We start from the raw sequence: 19,398 nt of genomic DNA on the forward strand, positions 1-19,398 counted from the left end.
ATTATACTAATATTTACACTACCGTTCAAAAGTTTGGGGTCACCCATACAATTTTGTGACCCCAAACCTTTGAACGGTAGTGTATATATATTCTACGCACCCCTATTTGTTTAAAGCAGATGAGGCGTGACAGTGGCTATCATTTTATCTTGTAGAGATTCACAAAAACACCCTGTGCCATGTGGCAAATTAATTCCACAGAAAGTACAGAGTCCGTGTTGTGCGAGTCATACACACTTTACTTTCAGTTGCTGTTGTTTGTTCGTCAGCAGTGAAAGGCCATGCAAAGTACAACCATGGGTGTGGCTGTTTAATTAGAATACATTGAGTTGGTAAGGGCAACCTGGTCTAAAGGTAAAAGTGTTAAGATAAAGCGTCGAAATGTTCACACGAATTTATCAGTATTGGGTCAATAAATCTAGATTGGGCTAAGGGAAACGAAAGTGGAAAATAGGACTAACTATAAATTACATACAAGGAATAGAACTATGTCACGCATGATTATATTTAACTCGAAGGGTAATGGAAAATGTAGTTTTGTGACATTGGGTTGAATCATTTAAGTCTCCAACCAAGAATATATTTTTAAATGGTTTGTGATTTTCTTATCATTAAATGTCAGTAAGTCTCCCAATTAGAAAATTTCATTAAGATTGCTGTTTTTAATTTGACACAATTTGTCAATCTTGTGGATCATGGGTTTTTTGGGGACAATAATACACGTTAATTTAAATGTTTTGCACTTACGCGTTGTCTTCTGTACTGAAGTATTTGACATGTTGGCTTTAACCCCAGCGCCGTTTGATAACGTTATAATACCGCCATCTAGCGGACAAACTGGACACTCGCATGCCACTGATTATTTTGTGCTGTTTTGGAATTATGTCGCCATCGAGCGATGGAATTTGACACTTGGTGGAATATAATAAAGAAAGAGGCGCAAACTGCAAAATATAGCCAGTCAAATGTTGTTTTTGCGTAATTAGGAGAGTGCTACTTTGAAGAGTAATTTTACTTCCCACGGGATCTCATGTTATTGTCAAAGTGAAGGTACAGTTTGTAGTATAATAATAATAATAATAATTTTAAAAAAGCCTTCTTCTAAAGAAAAGGTGACAATGTGCCAAATGTCCCTGAGGATTTATTGCGACTGTCCCGTTGGAGAATTTAGCCAAAGGGATATGGGAGCTGCTCTGCAAAACAGGTCTATCTATCTTCTTGTAGTTGACACCAAGATACAATAAAATTTATATTTTATTTCTCTTCAAGCCCAAGACAGAATTAAATGACCCCATAATAAACAAGAGCCATCCTAAGAGCGTTAGGATTATTTTTTTTAAACTGTTCAATTCTGCGTTTGCTCAATGTGGGCGTGTCTTCTCGTGGGAGTGTAACCACTTCACACCCACCTTTAGTTCTCCACTAGAGGCTGCATTAAGGCAAACTGTCAGATGACAGTATCTGACAACAAAGTCTCATCTTTGAGGCGTTTCCGCAGCGCGCATAATTTATGTAATCGGAGTTACTGCGAGTTTCTCATCCACGGAGCTGCTCGCTCGCTCATTTCTCAACGTGGAGATGGCAAAGAAGACGCTCAGTAAAAAATCCTTCAAAAAATTCTTCTCCAGGAGTGAACCCCATTTGGAGGAGTCGTCGGTGAACAAAACGGACGAGAAAAAGAAATTCAAATTGCCTAAATTGAAGCTGAAGTCGAAGGGAAGCACTTCTTCACAGAAGCAGCAGCTATTCAGGTTAAGTTTGCACAGGTGACGTCCGTTTGTTTGCAGACTGCTATTTTACCCATATTAGGAATTGCTACCTGCACAATCAACCCTGGCTAATTTACTAAAAAAAACGCGTTAGTCCACCATACAATGGAAATATTGATATTGCGTAATTGCGCAACAGTTGTGTGAAGGTGGGACCTTCCATCACCAAATTGGAGTAGTTGCAACTTGTGGTCTTCAAGCTATCCATATGTGCATGCACCTGGACACCTGTCAAGGGCCATCCATTATTTAATTTTTAATTTGGACTCTCTCTTTGAGAAAGTTTGTTTCCCAAGCAATAATTTGGTTCTTATGTGGCATGAAGCTAATATTTTGAGTGGTGGTCCAATCTGTGTCATAAATATATAGGCGTCAAATTCACTCGGGTGATTTTTGCATGATGTTTCACCATGCATTCCAAAAACATGCGTGTTTGGTTAATTGAAGGTTGTTGGCAGCTGAAATAGGAATCAGCTGCTGTGACCTCAGTGAGAACAAGTAGATGGATATAAAATAAAATATAAAATACAAAATATTAACCTTGTGCTTTGTCCATCCATGCATTTCTCTAGCAAGCCAATGACACTCGTAAAATGTAGTTTTATGTTGTTCGGGGACAGCAGTAACTTATGTAAAAGTGAAAAAAAAAAATCTATATTAGATCATGTCAGAAGTGAAATACATACAGTGATTATAAAAAGTCTGCACCCCCCCGTTCAACTGTCATGTTTTTGTGATATTAAAAGAGAGACCAAGATGAATAATTTTAAAAACTTGTTCCACCTTTATTGTGACACATAACATGCACAACCCAATTAAAAAAAAATGTAATATTTTAGAGACAAGGAGTAAACACAAATGAGGTAATGTGGTTGCACAAGTGTGCACACCCTCTTAGTTGTGCTCAGATGAGCTTGCACACGTGTGCAACCACATGATGGCAACTGTTTATTTTTTTTCTTTCTCTTTTTGTCAATTGAATCGTGCAGGTTGAAAGTCACCACACTTCAATGCAAATTACAACCATAATGATAAATAGCTTAAGTAACATCCAGTCAACATTCCTCCCAGTGCAGACTCTGTGGAACATTACATAATCCTCCCTGGTGGCTCCAATTTTGTTGGATGTGTTTTTACTGGAGGAAGGGCGAGGGGCGTGTACATCATCGCTGATATTTAAATAAATTATACAAAATAGAAATATTTGCATGATATACAGCTGTTTTGCAGGTTTTGACTGGTTCTGTTTTTTTGCTAGGCATTAATGTGCTTAAAAATGTTTTGTAATAATTGTTCTCATTAGATATTAACAATAACACAGACATTGTTTATCTATTGTACATTTCAATTAAGGGAAGATGCAATGTTTTGTTTTGTGTGCGTGTGATACAGATAGATTTTTCAAAAGGGTGGAAATACAAAAACAATGCCATAGTGTTGTTCATTGTGTGCTTACAGATGACACTTACTGGCACTTTGTGTTTGCATAGTGGAAAGAGCAATAAAAGTTTGGCCAAGAGCTGCATGCTTGGTGACTGGGGTAAAGGTTAAACACCAAAAAAATTCAAAAATAATAAAATATGTTCATATCCAAATCATTTGAGAATGCAATATTTTAATCAGTGATCACTTTTGGCATAGGATCTTTTAAAAAAAATATTTTAAATACATTTATTTTTATTTTTTAAATTTAGATTTCTCATGATTTTAACTGCATCCTTGGAATATTATTCTTAGTCTTGTCAATAAGCGTTTTGCATTTAATCTGCGCAATTATAAATAGGAAACATGTACATCAGGTACATTTCCCACGTGCTTCTGAATGATGGACGAGGATTTAAAGAAAATAATGAATGTTGATGGATTGTCAGAAGCAAAACAATGGTAGCTATGTATGTATGTATGTGTGGATGGGGACATACTGTGAACATATTGCGAGATTGCGCAAGTGCATCGAGGCTGAAAAAACAAACTGAAGCAGCGCTGTGCTCTTCAAAGTGCCTAAAGGAATTGAGAAGAAAAAAAAAAAAGTCGTAAAGGTTGTTACGACTTGGATCCACAAGTCCATAAATTTGACTTGAGATGTGTGTATCGAGTCCTGGCTCATTGGAAGTCCCGCTTTGGATAAAAAATAATAATAATAAAACAAGTTAAAGATGGCAGATTGCATCATGTTATCTCTGATGACATGATTGATTGATTATTTCAATTTATTTGTGTGCCCAATGGCACATTGATACATACTTCCCTTGCTGCAAAAAGTTACACTTGCAGAATACGGAATGCTGTTCCGAGAAACACAACGTCAATCTCTGTTTAGCCGGTTCTGATCAACATTCTTCAAACAATGATTCATTGCTGTGTTAAAAAAAAAAAAAAAACTCAGGCGCTAATCAAATTTTGCTGTTAATTGTCTGATCCTCAGTCCTGATGAACCCAATACCGGACCAGTGAACAGATCCAGCTGGGGTGGCAACGTCTCGGACAAGACAAGCTCATTTATATCTGCCACCGGACCCAGGTCAAAGGTCAGTGACAATCCTCATCATTTATTCTTTCATGCATCTTGGCCTGGGTTAGGGTTAGGGTTAGGGTTAGGGTTAGGGTTAGGGTTAGGGTTGATCTGGTTGCAGATCAAACCACAGGTCTATCTTTTTCACTACCGGGTTCTTCCTGCCTCGCTTTCCTTTCAGCAATTAAATTCCGCACAAGTTTGTGGCTTCTTCAATCAGAAAAAAAAAGAAGATGATTTGTCTATAAATAAACTTAAACAAGTGAAGCTGCACATCACTCCATACTTGATAGAACCTGATGACTAATCCTGTCAATAATCCAGAACTTCTAGTTAAGCATAGATGAAATACCATGTTCACTACATTATTCTCTCCAAAAGAGGGCGCAAGTGCACTACCCAGCTATCATGCTTGAAGGCAAAAACTCAGACCAATTTTGTCTTAATACATCAATTGAGGTGCACAATAATGTATTAGTCGGCACGTGGTGTGTTTGTTTTATTCCATGACAATTTGTGAACCAGTTTTAGGAAGTCGTCATGATCCGGGACTCTTATTTCATCCGGTTATTATTTTTGTTTTATTTACTTAAGTTCCTAAACAAACTTGACATCAGAAATGCAATTGAGCATATCAGTCATGCAAATAAAGTAAGACTTGTTTTTTTAATTAAAAAAAATTCCATTTCATCAAGCTATCGTGACTTATCGGTGATCAGCAATTTTCTTCCATTTGTCACGGAAGGAAGAATTTGAGTTGGCACACCTAGTTTACATTCTAGCGGATTAAGCGCCATAACAAAACTTGAACTAATTGTCAACTTGCGTAACTCTTATCCAAGTTTGGATACATGTCGATTGGTCATTATGTTCCATGCATATAATGGAGATTAGTTTAGAGTAACAATTAACTATTTTAAGAATGATAATGATGTCATTTGGTTTCGGAATCTCCGACCAATTTAAAGAAAAAAAAGAAAAAATATTTTTAGGTCTCCTTATGAATGCCAGGGGCGGTTTGGAGCTCTGATAAAATTATTTAGGAAACTGGTTTTGGTTTGAGGAGATCATATTTTTCTAATTGTTTTTTTAGGGTGGAGCAGTTGTAATGCTTGGAATGAAAACCGGGTTTTAGCTTTGTTTCCTGTCTAAAGTCTATTATAAGAACTCGGCGATAACTTTTGTTGCTATATTAAGGCATTCCTTAAAAAAAAAAAAAAAAAGTTTTGTCAGATCGCAAATAACTTTTACGAAACATTACGGGCGTTTCCTATTATTGTAGTTTGCTTCTTTGTTTCTCCTTTCCAGGCCCAAGAATTGAGCTACTCTGAGACAGATCTTCATAAGCCCAACAAATTTGCCACATTTTCCTTCGGTTTGCTGAAAAAGAGAAAGAAGAAAAAAGAGGAGAATGTATCTCAAAGCACTTCTGGTCTCAATAGCCCTGATGCGCACGCTGAGGTAAATTAAGTTTACACAAGTTAAATGCAGATTATTCACGAGATGATTGTGTGATTTATTTATTTTTCTCAGAGAAATGAAGACCTTCATCAAATGGTGGATCGTCAGGGCAAGAGAAAAGCCATGCTCAGCGTTTCTCAGCCAGCCCTCGACACCAAAGATAGCTTTGACATCCCGTCCCCTCCCTCCATCCATTCAAAACTCATCAAATCATACTACGCTCTCTCACACAAAACACCTCCCACTCAGACCACCAAAGCAAGACTTGAGGAACATCTAACAAACGGCTCACCCCTTCCTTTGCACGATAAAGCTAAAATCATTCCGGTTCAAGCGGAAGAGAAAGAAAACATTCCCGTAGATGACAACCGATTTGAAAGCAATCATACATCAGATTCTCAGCCGAGCAAATCTTCTTCATATCAACCTCCTGATGATGTCATCGGCGGAAATTTAGCCGAGGAGCCGACACAATCCAACGCAGACATCGACGTCTCGATCGGACGGCCGTCCTTTCGCGAGATGAGAGATGGTGAAGCTAATACCACCGAGGCTGTTCCTTCCTCAGAATCCGCTCCGGTCCAACAAGCCGTCTCGTTTCCTCACATCGAGCAAACCCTTCCTGACACCTCCACCAAAACAATCAGCCCGCCCGCCGACCAAGACGTCGTTTATAGCGCTTTGTACGAATCGTTGTTCCCCCGCAGTTTCACCTCGGAAGTCCTTTCGTCGCTACCAACAAGTCCTGTTGACATCTCCCACGAATCCGAATCAGAACCTCTTTCATATTTTCAGAAGGAAACAAATATTTACGAGAATCCCTCCCAGCAGACATTTTACTCTTTCGATACTTCTCAGGATTTAATCAATCCCGAATCCCCCCGCAGCTATCTCCCTTCCGCTACCTACTATTCCGAACAACTCGACTCAATCAAATTAAACAGTCGATATGAAGAAAGATTCGATTTAAACTCGGCCCCTCCTGTCTCTCAATATGTGACGTCCCAAGAGACGGACACTCGAGTTACAGAGTCCAAACGAAGGGCGATCCTGGTAAAAGAGCTAGTCACCGATGAGACGAGTACTGAATCTGGACTTTCCTCTTCCAAACTAAATGAAGTGACTCCAGCCATTGATTTTAAGATAAAAATGGAGGCGGATAAAGATTTAGTTTCGTCTCCTCCTCCTGGACTGATCGAGACTTATCCGATGCCATGCAGCCCGGTTTATCTAAGTGTGGGATCAGATGACGGGAGCACCATGGATGTATATTTCAGCGCGGAAGAAGACAATATGGAAAGTTTGGATGAGCCGACGCTTATTATGGAGCAAATTGAAGAAGAGGAAAGTTTTCTAGGTCCGTCGGAGATCAGCGACTTCGAGAAGGCGCCGGCTGAGTTTCTTCAAGTTGAAGATGGAAATATTGTCACTCAGGTACTGCCGCAGATAAAAGGAGAATTACCGGCCGCACCGGTTCTGCAAGTGAAAGCAGCGATGGTATGTGAGTTTGCTGCACCCTACAGTAACAGGGAGGGGGAGGGGGGCGATGAACCCTGGATCAATGTCACCCAAACAGTAGACCGCCTTCATGAAGAAAACCAGCCCATAAATGTGCAAAGTCCACAATTGCTTCCGAATAACACAAGACAGGAAGACTTCTATGAATTTAAAGACACAGCGGTGCAACCTGTACCTACTTCAGATCTAATTCAGGAGAAGAGCCAGGAAAATACATTCAGAAAAAACCCTTGTATCGTCTCGAGCACGTTAACGCTCAGCGCTGAGTTGCAATCAGACGCCACTCCGGTGGAACACAAAAGAGTCACGCAGGAGAGTGAGTGGGTGGATACAATTACAGAGAGCACAGGAAACGGCGTGCGGCCAAACCAGGTAGCAGTTGAGCTGTCAGACCTGCAGGTAGACACACAACCTCCTCAGAGGGAAACCGCAGAGGAACCTTTTGGGAAACGGGAGCATCTGACAGAAGCTGACCTTAAACAGCGGTAAGTGTTTAAAAAGTTTGTGTCCAAATAACTTTTTGATACATTTTCTTGGGTTGTGGTTAGCAGACTTATGTGAATAGGCACCATTTTGTAAATGTTCTGATGATTTTTCATGTAGCCCAAGAGAAAGTCCTCCACTCGAAAAGCATGTAAAGAGATCCGCTGTACATGTAGTGCCAAGACGCCAAGGCGAGTCATGTGTGGCCTACTTTCTCATCTGACAATGTAGCTACTTGATAAGGCTCATAAATGTTTCAACCTTTCCGCTCATAAAAGAAAATATGTGGAGTTTGGACACATTGTTGATGCTCCATCAGTCCACTATAATTGCTCAGGCAGCAGTCATTGGGAAACACATGATGCACCCACATCTTGTTATTTATGCTAAGTCATGTCTAATTATTCCCATGTTTTTTTTGTTTTTTTTAATTAAAAAAAAAAAGGCCTGTAAAATTATATGTGTAGTATTTCCCTTTTTCTTTTCTTTTTTTTTTACGCCAACATTATGCCAAAAAACATATTTCTAGCTATAATGTCTGCTAGCTATAAGTTGAGCAATTATTTCGGACTCGAGTGGGCGTGTAGCAACCATTAAGTGCACAGGTACGTAAAGATTACAGATTAACAGTCAAATCTTTTGCTGATCTTTTGCTTTTTATCGGCTATTGAGAATTTAAGAGCATAGGATCTTTAATTTTGCAGCAAATAATAACACGTTAAAATCAGCATGTGAGGTGCTATAAAATGTAATGATTTTATATTATTATCTTATTGTGAGCTTTCTGGAATGTAATGAATGCTTCCTTGCTATTTCATTATTGTAGTAGTGAGCTCATGATTCATCTTTGAGACTGTTTTGTTTACAGTTTGATGTGTGCAGTGTCAATAGTTGAAGACAGACTATGACGCTTTCTTGTAGATGTTTCTTCTGGAATTGCTGACACATTGTGTTGACATTAAAAGTATATATAAATATAAGTATATAAATAATGGAGAAAAATGTATCTCTTTTGTTTACTTGCAAAGAACTAAGAAGAAAACATTGACACAATCATAATCCAGATTTAAGACAATACATTAGGTTTTTAAGATATTAACAGCTGTAAAAAATACAATCTGAAAATGGTATATTAAATATTAAGCAATTTTTTCAACTAGGCCACGGGATAGGAAATATTTGCCCTATCTCTCTTTTAATCATTGCTAAAGCTATTTAGGTCACATTCCTTCATGACACAGCAGTCTCGTTTTTTCTCTGACTAATAAGTAATCAAAATTCCAATCAAATAATCCGTCAAAATCTCGTGCTGCGATGCAATTGTATTTTTTATTAGCGCCACATGATGTCAGCAAATACTTGTCTTTGCACTTTCAATGCGTTCGAACATTTAAATTTACCAGCAAGTCGTGAGGGTTAGGCTTTGTCACAAGCTAACAATAAAATATACATTGGATATTTTGAAAACACATGTTTAAAAATATGAATTTTAAAAATGTTGGGAAATCTGGGCTTTAAATTTAGTCGTCATAGTGACGAAAGACAAAAAGTGCCCTGCCCCAGCCAACACAGCATACAGGTTTCACCTGTAGCAGAGTCACAAGGTTAAAAGGAGGAATTCAATTTTGGCTCCTGACTTTTTGTTACCCCGAGGAAAAAAAAAGCATTTTGTTTAAAAGGATGGATTTTTAGAATTCTGTCATCGACCCAAAATCTGTCACCAATGGATTTGTTTTTCTTATTTTAATCCTCATTGGTATTTGCCGCTTTAGTTAATCCCAATGAGCCGTTGTGTACCAGCCTACTTTAGACACGAATGGAATGCCAACTTCTCTGCAAATTCCGAGTCCTGTGTCAAGCCACACCTTTAATTGGCACCACCCAACATGGCGAATCTTCCAACTTGTTTTAGTTTGTTCTGCTGAGGGGGTTGAATTTGCAAGTTGATCTTGAATATGATAAAGAGCCCGCTCAACCAGTATCATTTTTCTTCTCTCACTCGGAAAACAATTCATGATTTAATGCAATCAATTTCAGTGTTCAGTCTGCTGGCTGCGTTCTGAGCTCGTTCCTTTATTTTGCCACGCTTGTAAATTATTGATAAAGCTCTTGGATTGCATTATATTGTGGAGGTGTACCTAATATTGTGACCAAGAAGCGAATCGACTGTTAAGAAAAAAAAAAACGATTGTAAGACAAATAATGTGTACTCGTTTCTTCCAGATCCCCCACCCCATCTTCTGAAGGCTTTAACGCTGACCCCCCCAAGACCCTCGCAGACCAAGAACCTGATGTCGAAATGAATTCGGGCTACAGCAGCCTGAGCAGCAACTTCTCCACGAAAAAATCGCCTCCAGATAAACTGGATGAATCCCGATACCAATTCCGTCAAGCATCCCTGCTGCATGACAATGCACCCAAACAGGATGTGTTAGATTACGGCAGGATGGAGTCCAACGGAACAAATCTGAGCACAGAACATGGCTGGAAAACAACATTTGAGGGTGTCTCGAGATTTACGTCGAAAGAGGAGCCATTGTTTAGTCCAAGTTACAGACTGTCCGATACTTCCTCCAGCAGCACCTACTCCTCAGCTGTTTTCCCCGAGGCCACGTCATACAGCTACAGCAGCCAAAGCGAGCTTGGCGGGCAGCCAGGTTAGTCGGGAGGAGGGTTTTTTTTTTTTTGGAGGGAGGGAGGGAGGTGTCTGCTGCACCTGAGGGAGAGGCAGAGCGAATCAAGTCATGCCCAGAACTCACAATCACCTTCTGTTTCAGCCTTCTCCGCAGACGACACGGACGCATCCTGTTTTACCGGCGTGTTCACGGCCACGTTGGTGGAGCTTGACGACCGAGCAGGTTCCTCCTCCACACCCCCGGCCTCGCCTGACGTCGACGCCAGCCAGTTTGACATGGACAACCTGGTGGATACCCTGAAGAACATGGGGCCCTCATTGAGACAGAGAAGCGTGAGTCTACGAGGACCGACCGCCGGCCCCGTCTCGGCCTTGCCGCCCATCGTGGAAGACGCCTCCAGCCCGGTCACCTCTGACATCTCCAGTCCTACAAAGAGATCTCCATCTTCTGCTTCTGAGGCCCTCAATGGGATTTATAAAATACCTGCTGATCTGGGCCTAAAGAGAAGCGCCTCCAGAGACACGCGCTCACCCTTGGAGTTAATGAAGAAGGTATTACATTTTTCGATTGGGTGTAAACATCATTACTGACAGCCTAACCCTTTTTAGATGTGCTTTCAAAATCAATCTGAGCAATGTTTATATGACTCAAGTTCAAGCTACAAGCGATAATGCTCTTCTGTTTTTGCCAACAGGAACCTCCTGCGACGAGAGACATGCCCGTCCGAGCATCCGCCACCAAAAGTATTCTCATGAGGCAATCCTCCGATACTTCCGATGAGAACAAATCACTCAACGGAAACTCATCTCAGCAATCATCCTCAAACTCCCGTCTGGACAGCAGCTACATCTTTGGGAGTTACAAGCCCCCCTCGGTGGATCAAACGCAGGAGAACGCCAAGTTCCATCGCTCGGTGCTCCGCACTGGCTCGTTGCCAGATATGGGTCCTTCTAATCTTCTGAAGGAGCGCAGCGAAATCAACACCAGCACAGACTCATCGTCTCGCTTTGAACGCTTATCTCTTCTCACCAGTTCTCCTCCATCCGCATCCAGCTTCTCCAGCGTATCCGCTGACGCTCGCAAAAGTCTCCCCTCACACCAAAGCATCTCATCGTTCACCTCGAGTAGCACCACCGCTCGTCTTCTCAGTCCCACCGGTTCTTTGGAGAATCACCGACTGTTCCCCACCACAGAATCATCCTCTTACGCCAAGTTTGGCCAGACGGTGGGCCAGGGAATTGGCACAAGTGCGATCAGTACACCTTCTCTGCAAAGGAGCTTCTCTCATGATTCCATGTCAGTGGGCAGCCAACAGAATCCACTGATCAACAACAACCTCCTCAGAGGAGCTCAAGTCCCCAAAGTTGAACCAGAGAGGAATGTCAAATACAGAGCCTTTCCTGATGCCTACGTGAGTATCCACACACTGACCCCATGACCTGATTCCCGCTGGCTCGATATTTGTAAAAACATTTGGACAAAGGCGTAAAGGGAATCTCATTTGTTATTCTTTTGAGCAGGTGTTTTCTGCATACCTATCATAATTGTGCAGTGTTTTGCTATTGCAGTCCCAAAGGGGGGGAAAAAAAGTGACTTTTAAAATGGGCGAGGCAAGTGATATGATATAAACATGCAAAAACCGCTAAGTCATTTGATATTGTAAATGCGAGAAACCCCCCCAAGGCAATGCTTGGGCAAGTGTTAATGTTGCAGCAAAGTGGCAAAACCAGATTCTCTGATCAGAATTTGCACAAAAGGAGTGTCAGCTTCTGCACTCGGTTGGTGTCATAAGAACACCGCATAGATACCGCTGGTAGTTTTTCTTACTGTGTTTGCCCAAGTTAAGTCAACATCTGCATCCAAGACCTGAAGAGTGGTTGGAGATAAGTCGGGACAAATTTGCTAGACTCAAATGAAAAACTAGAGGAACCATAACAAAAAAAACAACAACTAATAAGCTTGATTCCACGTACAGAACTTTAATCAAATTAACTTTTAGATACTGAAGGACAAAGGTGTGTAAGGAATGCAGTGTTGCAAAGACAAACTTTACTTGAATGGCCTCCATTAACTTGAAGAATGATTACAGGTAACCGCCCACACACAAATGTGTTTGATTGCTTTTCACAAACAGTGACATGCATGACAGTAATGCTTTGTGGCTGTCATAAAAAAGATCATTTAGGGAATAAAATAGGGTACATACATTACTGTGTTTGATTGCTATATTTAGGAAATTAAAATTGTCAAAAATTAGTCTAAGATTATATCTTTACAATTTTTTCGTAAATTAGGATTATTATTATTGCATACAGTGTATGAAATTGTGTGTAGTATTATTAGGCCAAATCCTCCTGGCCCTCTTACCTCTACCGTGCAGAAAATAATAATTATGCTAACTTTAGGACCTCTGTTGTCATTTTTGCTATTTTATTTTATTAATATAGCAAAAAGAGTCGAGACTAGCGTGTTACTAACGTGCCACATTTAAGGAGCCACTTTAATTAGCTGCGATCGAAGCCGGCCGTGACCACTCCCACTACAGCGCTGCCCTCCCTTGTGCAATTCCTCTTGCAATATAATCGGAGTGAACAAGGATGAGATTTATTGCTTCATCCTCCTCCTTGTGTGCGAAGGAAAAATTGGTGGATGCTGGGAAACCACAATCTACTTGTTGTTTCATGACTGATATCGCAGCCTGTCAAAATTATGAAGACTATTAAATTCTGCCAGCGTCTTGATGCGTATAAAGTGACACAACTAGCTTGAGGCCACATGACATCTGGCTTCTTTCTCTTGGCAATGTTTTCTCCACGCTCCACACCCTTTTCAGCTATCTGTCTGTTTTTGACACTCGGCCACACCTCACCTTTTGTGTTTGTCTTGCTGTCGTTAATTTTTGACGAAGTAGACTTGACATCTGACAAAAACGATCACCTGTTTAGGCTGACGATTTTTTATTCGGTTTGTTCACGAGGCAAGTGCTGACGTTTATTTTCGCTGATATGGCAAATTCCATTCCGCACGAGAGATGTCCTGACAACCTGGAAGGAAATGTCTCTTTCGATTATTTTACCGATTATTATATTATTAACCACGAGTGGCATATTCTAAAACTCTATAGGGCATTGTGATTTCCTAGGTATGTCGTTTAAAAATGTGATCATTTGCTGAGATTTTTAGAAATAATGTCACATTTGAATCATTATCTTTGCTACCATGTTATATTAATTGTGTGAACTCATTAACACTGATTGAGTTCCTCATCGTTTCATTTAATTATTACAAGTACCGTATTTTTCGGACGATAAGGCGAACCTAAAAACCTAAAATTTTCTCAAAAGCCGACAGTGCGCCTTATATATGGACCAAATTCCTAAATTTAAACTGGCCCTAAGCATTGTGTCATGAAATCAATCATAAGTGGCCCGCTGAAGACTATGAATCATGAATCAGAAAGACTATGGATCATTATTTTGTGATTATAAAGTCATTTGTTGCGTCTGAGGTTGAGATAAAAAAGATAAAATGGAGAATGATTTGATTTAGATTAAAAATCTGACATGATGGATAGTCCGGTACGCCTTATATAAGGACAAGGTTTTAAAATGGGCCATTCATTGAATGTGCGCTTTATAGTCCGGTGCGCCTTATAGTCCGGAAAATACGGTAACATAATTGAAGGAATTCAGTTATAGAGAAACTCACCAAAAAAAAATGCACATCATGGCCTTGTGTTGAAAAGCAGCTACATGAGACTTATCCAAACATTCCATTTAAGGGGCAATGTGTCAACAGTGTACTGGTCGTTGTTTTAGTGAACTTGTACTCTCAATATCAGTGTGCACATAGTGCTGCTAGGTATCAGGTTCAACAGGTACACATCAATGAATACTCGTCTGTCAAAGAGTTGTGGTGGAGGAAAGAAAAAAGAACTTCTTTGAGGCTTGTTCAATAGTGTGTTCATTTTGTGCACATAAAAACAATGCTAACATTTGTTTTTCTGTCCGTAGCTCACCAAAGAAAAGGAACATGGAAAGCTCAACCCCCGTCCTGGGAAAGTGAGTCTTCCTCGTCCCATACGAATGATTTCGATGGCTTCATTCATTTAATTTACGAGATAATTGTTCCCTTGTTTGCAAATTTGGTTCAGTTCATTGTGACTTTTTTTATTGCCGCCATTTGAATATAGCAAAAACTTTTTGATTGTAATCTCGGTGCACTTTTTTTTTTTTTTTTTCCAACAGATGTACATTTTTGACCGGCCCGGGATGTGCGGCCAGAGGATCGAGTTGAGTAGTGATGTTGTCGACGCCACGTCTTGGGAGCTGCAGGAGACCATTTCCATCAGGGTGGTCAGAGGAGGGTATGAGACCAATTAGACAATTTGAATGACAATACTTCCAAGAAGCCTAGCTGCAAAATTAGACAGAAAATAATTTCTTCAAAAAGCTAGCACGTGATCTATTCTAGCTTTTCCTAATATTAAATGCAAATGCATTGTTGTTAAAAAGAACTCCACACCTTGTTTCTCTAGAATTGTCAGTTGTTCTTCTTTCTTCCGGGTGTGCTCACGTTTCGTCAAACTAGCTCATCACATATCTTGGATAGTTAACACACCCACGTTGAAAACCGAAGCCGCAAACTGACAATGTGGAAGTTTTGCTAGCACTTAAGAAACCACAGTAACATATGTGGTCCAGAACTAGCACATGAAACTAACAAGTCCTCATTCCTCTCTAGATGGGTGCTGTATGAAAAACGCAACTTCAAAGGAGAGAAGATCGCCCTGGATGAGGGCGATATCGAGATCACTTGTCCTTTTCCGCAATCGGAGGAGGAGGGGGAGCAGCAGACCAATGGCCAAAAAGTCACCGAAGAGAAGAAGGAGAAGGAACAGAACGGGGAACCAAGTGAGGGAGAGACAAAAGCCAAGAGGTTCATCATTGGATCTATTCGAAGAGTAGTGAGGGTAAGTCACGTTCTGTCAAAATATGTCGTACTGGTGACATCTAGTGGTAAAATGAATTTCTTCAACCTCTAGGACTACAGCGTCCCTGAAATCAGTTTATTCCCAGAGGAGAACGCTGAGGGCAAGAAGGTTATCTTCAGAGATACATCAGAGGATGCACGAATTTTTGGATTCCCCATCAGGGCTAATTCCATCATCATTAATGCCGGACTGTGAGTGATTTTATTTTCGATAATAATGTGTGACGGTTTTAATTTGATTCGTGATGTTACACAGGTGGCTGGTGTTTTCCAAACCCTTTTTTGAGGGCTCACCGCGCGTGTTGGAGGTCGGGGGATATTCCAATCCCGCTTCCTGGGCTGTGGAACAACCGTATGTGGGCTCGTTGCATCCACTCAAAATAGTAAGTGACACACGCAAGCAATAATTGCTTTTGTATGTTGATGTTTAGGTTCTCTTTTTTTCCACCCATAGGGGGAGCCAAAAGTGGAAAACATTGGTGAACCAAAGGTACAAAAGAAACTCATTTTAATACATTTGATGTTACATTTTATATAATTGAATGTGACTTTATTTGTCCGCAGCTTGAGGTTTTCGAAAGGTCCTATTTCACCGGCAAATCAAGGATGCTCACCGGTAATACGAGAGATTTCATGACTCGAGTGGACAGGCAGCAGGGTGCCTTCATGTACTCTGTGGGGTCCCTGAAAGTGCACGGAGGAATGTGAGTGCTGCTTTTGACTGTTTGTGATGTCATCATCAAGATATTTTAATTTGTGTGTGGGTCTGTGTTCATATAGGTGGGTGGGCTATGAGAAGGAGGGATATCGAGGCAACCAGTATCTGCTGGAGGAAGGCGAATACCACGACTGGAGGGTGTGGGGAGCCACCAACTCGGAGCTCCGCTCCGTTCGGCTCCTACAAGCTGTAAGTAGATCAAATAAAAATCCCCAAAATATGAAATCAAAGTACAAATGTTTAATCGATGCTTCGTCGTGTAGGATTTGAGCGACCCCTTAATGGTGCTGTTCGAGCAGCCGGAAGAGGAGGAGGGTGTTGCGCAAGAGGAGAACACCTTCGAAGTGACAGAGGCCATTCCGGATGTTGAGTTGTTTGGCTACAAAATCAACACTCGTTCCCTTCAAGTATTCAGCGGCCTGTAAGTCGAAATGGACTTTGTTAATGATGTCGAGTAAAAATGTAAACTGTGGACTTGCCTCCTACCAGGTGGGTCGCGTACTCCCATGTGGACTACTCTGGTAATCAGTACATCCTGGAGAAAGGGTTCTATAGTAATTGCGCCGACTGGGGTTCTCGTGACACTCGCATCTGCTCCGTGCAGCCAATTCGTTTGGTGAGACCATAGAAGCTGCAAATTATTATATAGTATGTGATGGGTATTCAATTTTAATGCTTGGCTTTTAGGCTCCAAGTGACGGTAACAGGACCAGAAACGAGGTGAGCATTTTATCCCTCTATAATTTTGTGTTTATTTTATTATTTTTTACATTTGGTTTTATCTTTGCCTCTTTCTTATCTGACTTTGTGCATGCAAATGTCATCATATCTGAGATTGCACTTGTGTTTGAATCCAACCATCATGTTTCCTGCATCTCAATTTGCCTTTCTCAGATATTATTGTACTCGGAACCGGAATACAGAGGCAAGTGCCTTATCTTCAACTATAAAGAGGAAGCTGCAACTGAAGAATTCCAGATCAAGTCCTGCAGAGTTGTTGGAGGAAGGTCAGACATTTTTAATCCATCACCAAGAATGAGTTGGTGGTCATGTCCCAAATTAAAATCGTCCTTTTTTTTCCAGCTGGGTTCTCTATGAGAATAAAGACTTTTCGGGGATCATGTATGTCTTATCAGAAGGAGGCTATAGCACGTTGATAAGCATGGGCTGCACACCAAGCACCTTCATCCGGTCTGTCAAGGCTGTGCCAATGGTTAGAAGAATTTATTTATTTATTTATTTATTTCTGGCATGGCTCTCAAGCTTCCATCTTTTTTTGTGCAGACTTTCTCAGTTCCATCCATCTCATTGTTTGGATTGGAAGGTCTAGAGGGAAGAGAGATCGCAACAGATTCCGAGCTTGTCAACATGGTAGCGGAGGGCTTCAATGATCATGTTCTGTCAGTCAGAGTCAACAGTGGCTGGTAAGTTCCTGTGGGAATTGCATCAAGAAGGTTGAGGTGGATGTGATGACCAGGTAATGAGGGAAGCGGGTGGAAGTGGGATGTTGGGTTTGCAGGAGAGGTGGAGTTGGGTGTCATCCGTGAAACGATGAAAAACAATAATTTTTGGGGGGGAAGATGGCGCAGAGAAAAAGGCGATAGATGATGATGTGCAGGGTCCTCAGGATGGAGCCCTGCGGCACACCTGAATTGACTGGTGATGGGAAAAAAGAAATATAGCTGATTTATTTGCATTTTTTTTATTAACAGAAATTAAATATATTTATAGGACAAAAAAAAAACATCTCGGTTTTGTGTTACTGTCACAAAGTTGTTTTTTTTAATGTAAATATTGTCTGATACATTTTAAAATTCACATTTCTATGTAAATGTTCAATACAATGTTTGACTTTTTTTAACCAAGGACCTGGAATGGGGAAATACCAAATCTAACAATGCTGTCTTTCTTCTTTCCAGCTGGGTGCTATGTGAGTTTAGCAACTATAGAGGGCGCCAGTTCCTTTTGGAGCCTATCGAAATCACTAACTGGCCCAAGTTCAGCTCTGTGCAGACTGTTGGCTCCATGTATCCAGTCAGACAGGTCTCTCAACATGTAGTTCCACATAACATCTTGGGTGTTACATTTGAGCATGTTGATGGAATTATATTGAAATTGACAAAATGTCTTCTTGGTGTATTTATTGTACAATTGTGTGATTTTTGCAGAAGCGGCACTATTTCCGCATCAGAAATGCAGAGAGTCGTCACCTCATGTCCATCCAGGGTGGAGTGGAGGAGATGAAGTCCGGACGGGTTGTGGTCGCACCGGAAGTCGAGCCCATGAGTGACATCTGGTTCTATCAGGATGGACTCATCAAGAATAAAGTACATGATTAAAAAAAAAAAAGCATAATGCAGTTATGTCACTGGCTAAATCTTCATCGACTAATCATTTTTTGCAGCTTTCCCCAGTCATGAGCCTTCAAGTGATGGGCAATGTTGAGTCCGGAGCCAAATTAATTTTATGGAACGAGACCCGGCAACCTTCTCAGACATGGACGGCCCAGATGACAGGACGACTCAGCAGCATTACATTCCCCGGAATGGTCATTGATGTCAAAGGTATGAACCGATAATACTACAGTAAATACAAACAGGTGTATTAAAGTTTTTTTTTTTTTTTTTCTTCAGGTGGTCAAAACTATGACAAGGAGCATGTGGTGATTATGCCAGAGAATGACGAGAGGTTAAGCCAACAGTGGGAACTTGTGCTGCTCAAATAAGCTATCACAGATATGTTGCTTATTGTCAGAATATCACCCCAAAATACTGCCTTATTAATTTAATCACAATCCGTTGTATTTATCATATTTCTCCCCAAGGAATATTCTATATTTGTGTTATGTAGTATATTGAGTACGGGAAGGAGTATTCATGCATATCTTGTGGGGGAAGAGTTTGACCAATCAGACTTCTTCTTTTTTTTTTTTTTTATGCCTGCAGTTTACAATGGCACACTCCGCTCAAGTTTTTGTCATATATATATAAAAAGTCAACTAGTGCTTAAAATGAACAGATGATGAATGAAGCCAAAGAATGTATGGTCTGCAAAATGTTTTAAAGCTATTTTTATATTGTATCAAACATTTTATGGTATTCCTCATCTCTATGCAATATATAAAGAGAGAAATATAGAATGAGATATAACTAATACCTACATGGTACCTGCATGTTGTTCTTTAATGCTAAAGTCATAATATATAAAGGAGGGTGTGGTTTTAAAATGCTAATAAACTATAAACATTGTCCAAAAAAAATAAAAAAATGTTGTGTTCATTGGATTTCATAATGCACTGTAAAGAAAATG

At 40.5% G+C, this 19,398-nt stretch overlaps 1 protein-coding gene across 2 annotated transcripts; it reads left to right on the plus strand.

Annotated features, from left to right (window-relative positions):
* Positions 1 to 1,455: 1,455 nt before the first annotated feature.
* crybg2 (crystallin beta-gamma domain containing 2) lies at positions 1,456 to 19,355 on the plus strand. 2 transcript variants are annotated; one of them, XM_061266694.1, is made up of 25 exons: positions 1,456 to 1,766; positions 4,195 to 4,297; positions 5,590 to 5,742; positions 5,815 to 7,745; positions 9,967 to 10,400; positions 10,521 to 10,930; positions 11,074 to 11,790; positions 14,393 to 14,440; positions 14,627 to 14,745; positions 15,123 to 15,351; positions 15,424 to 15,563; positions 15,628 to 15,754; positions 15,826 to 15,861; positions 15,936 to 16,075; positions 16,152 to 16,278; positions 16,353 to 16,510; positions 16,579 to 16,705; positions 16,777 to 16,809; positions 16,984 to 17,096; positions 17,173 to 17,302; positions 17,374 to 17,513; positions 18,009 to 18,132; positions 18,258 to 18,416; positions 18,494 to 18,653; positions 18,723 to 19,355. In XM_061266694.1, exons 1-25 carry the CDS (start codon positions 1,579 to 1,581, stop codon positions 18,812 to 18,814), a joined length of 6,138 nt encoding a protein of 2,045 aa, XP_061122678.1. In that variant the 5' UTR covers positions 1,456 to 1,578; the 3' UTR covers positions 18,815 to 19,355. The 2 variants fall into 2 exon arrangements, with proteins under 2 accessions (XP_061122678.1, XP_061122680.1); XM_061266696.1 differs by having other exon boundaries at positions 1,456 to 1,751.
* Positions 19,356 to 19,398: the final 43 nt, after the last annotated feature.

This window comes from Syngnathus typhle, linkage group LG20, assembly GCF_033458585.1.
Source record: "Syngnathus typhle isolate RoL2023-S1 ecotype Sweden linkage group LG20, RoL_Styp_1.0, whole genome shotgun sequence".
NCBI classification, from domain to species: domain Eukaryota; kingdom Metazoa; phylum Chordata; class Actinopteri; order Syngnathiformes; family Syngnathidae; genus Syngnathus; species Syngnathus typhle.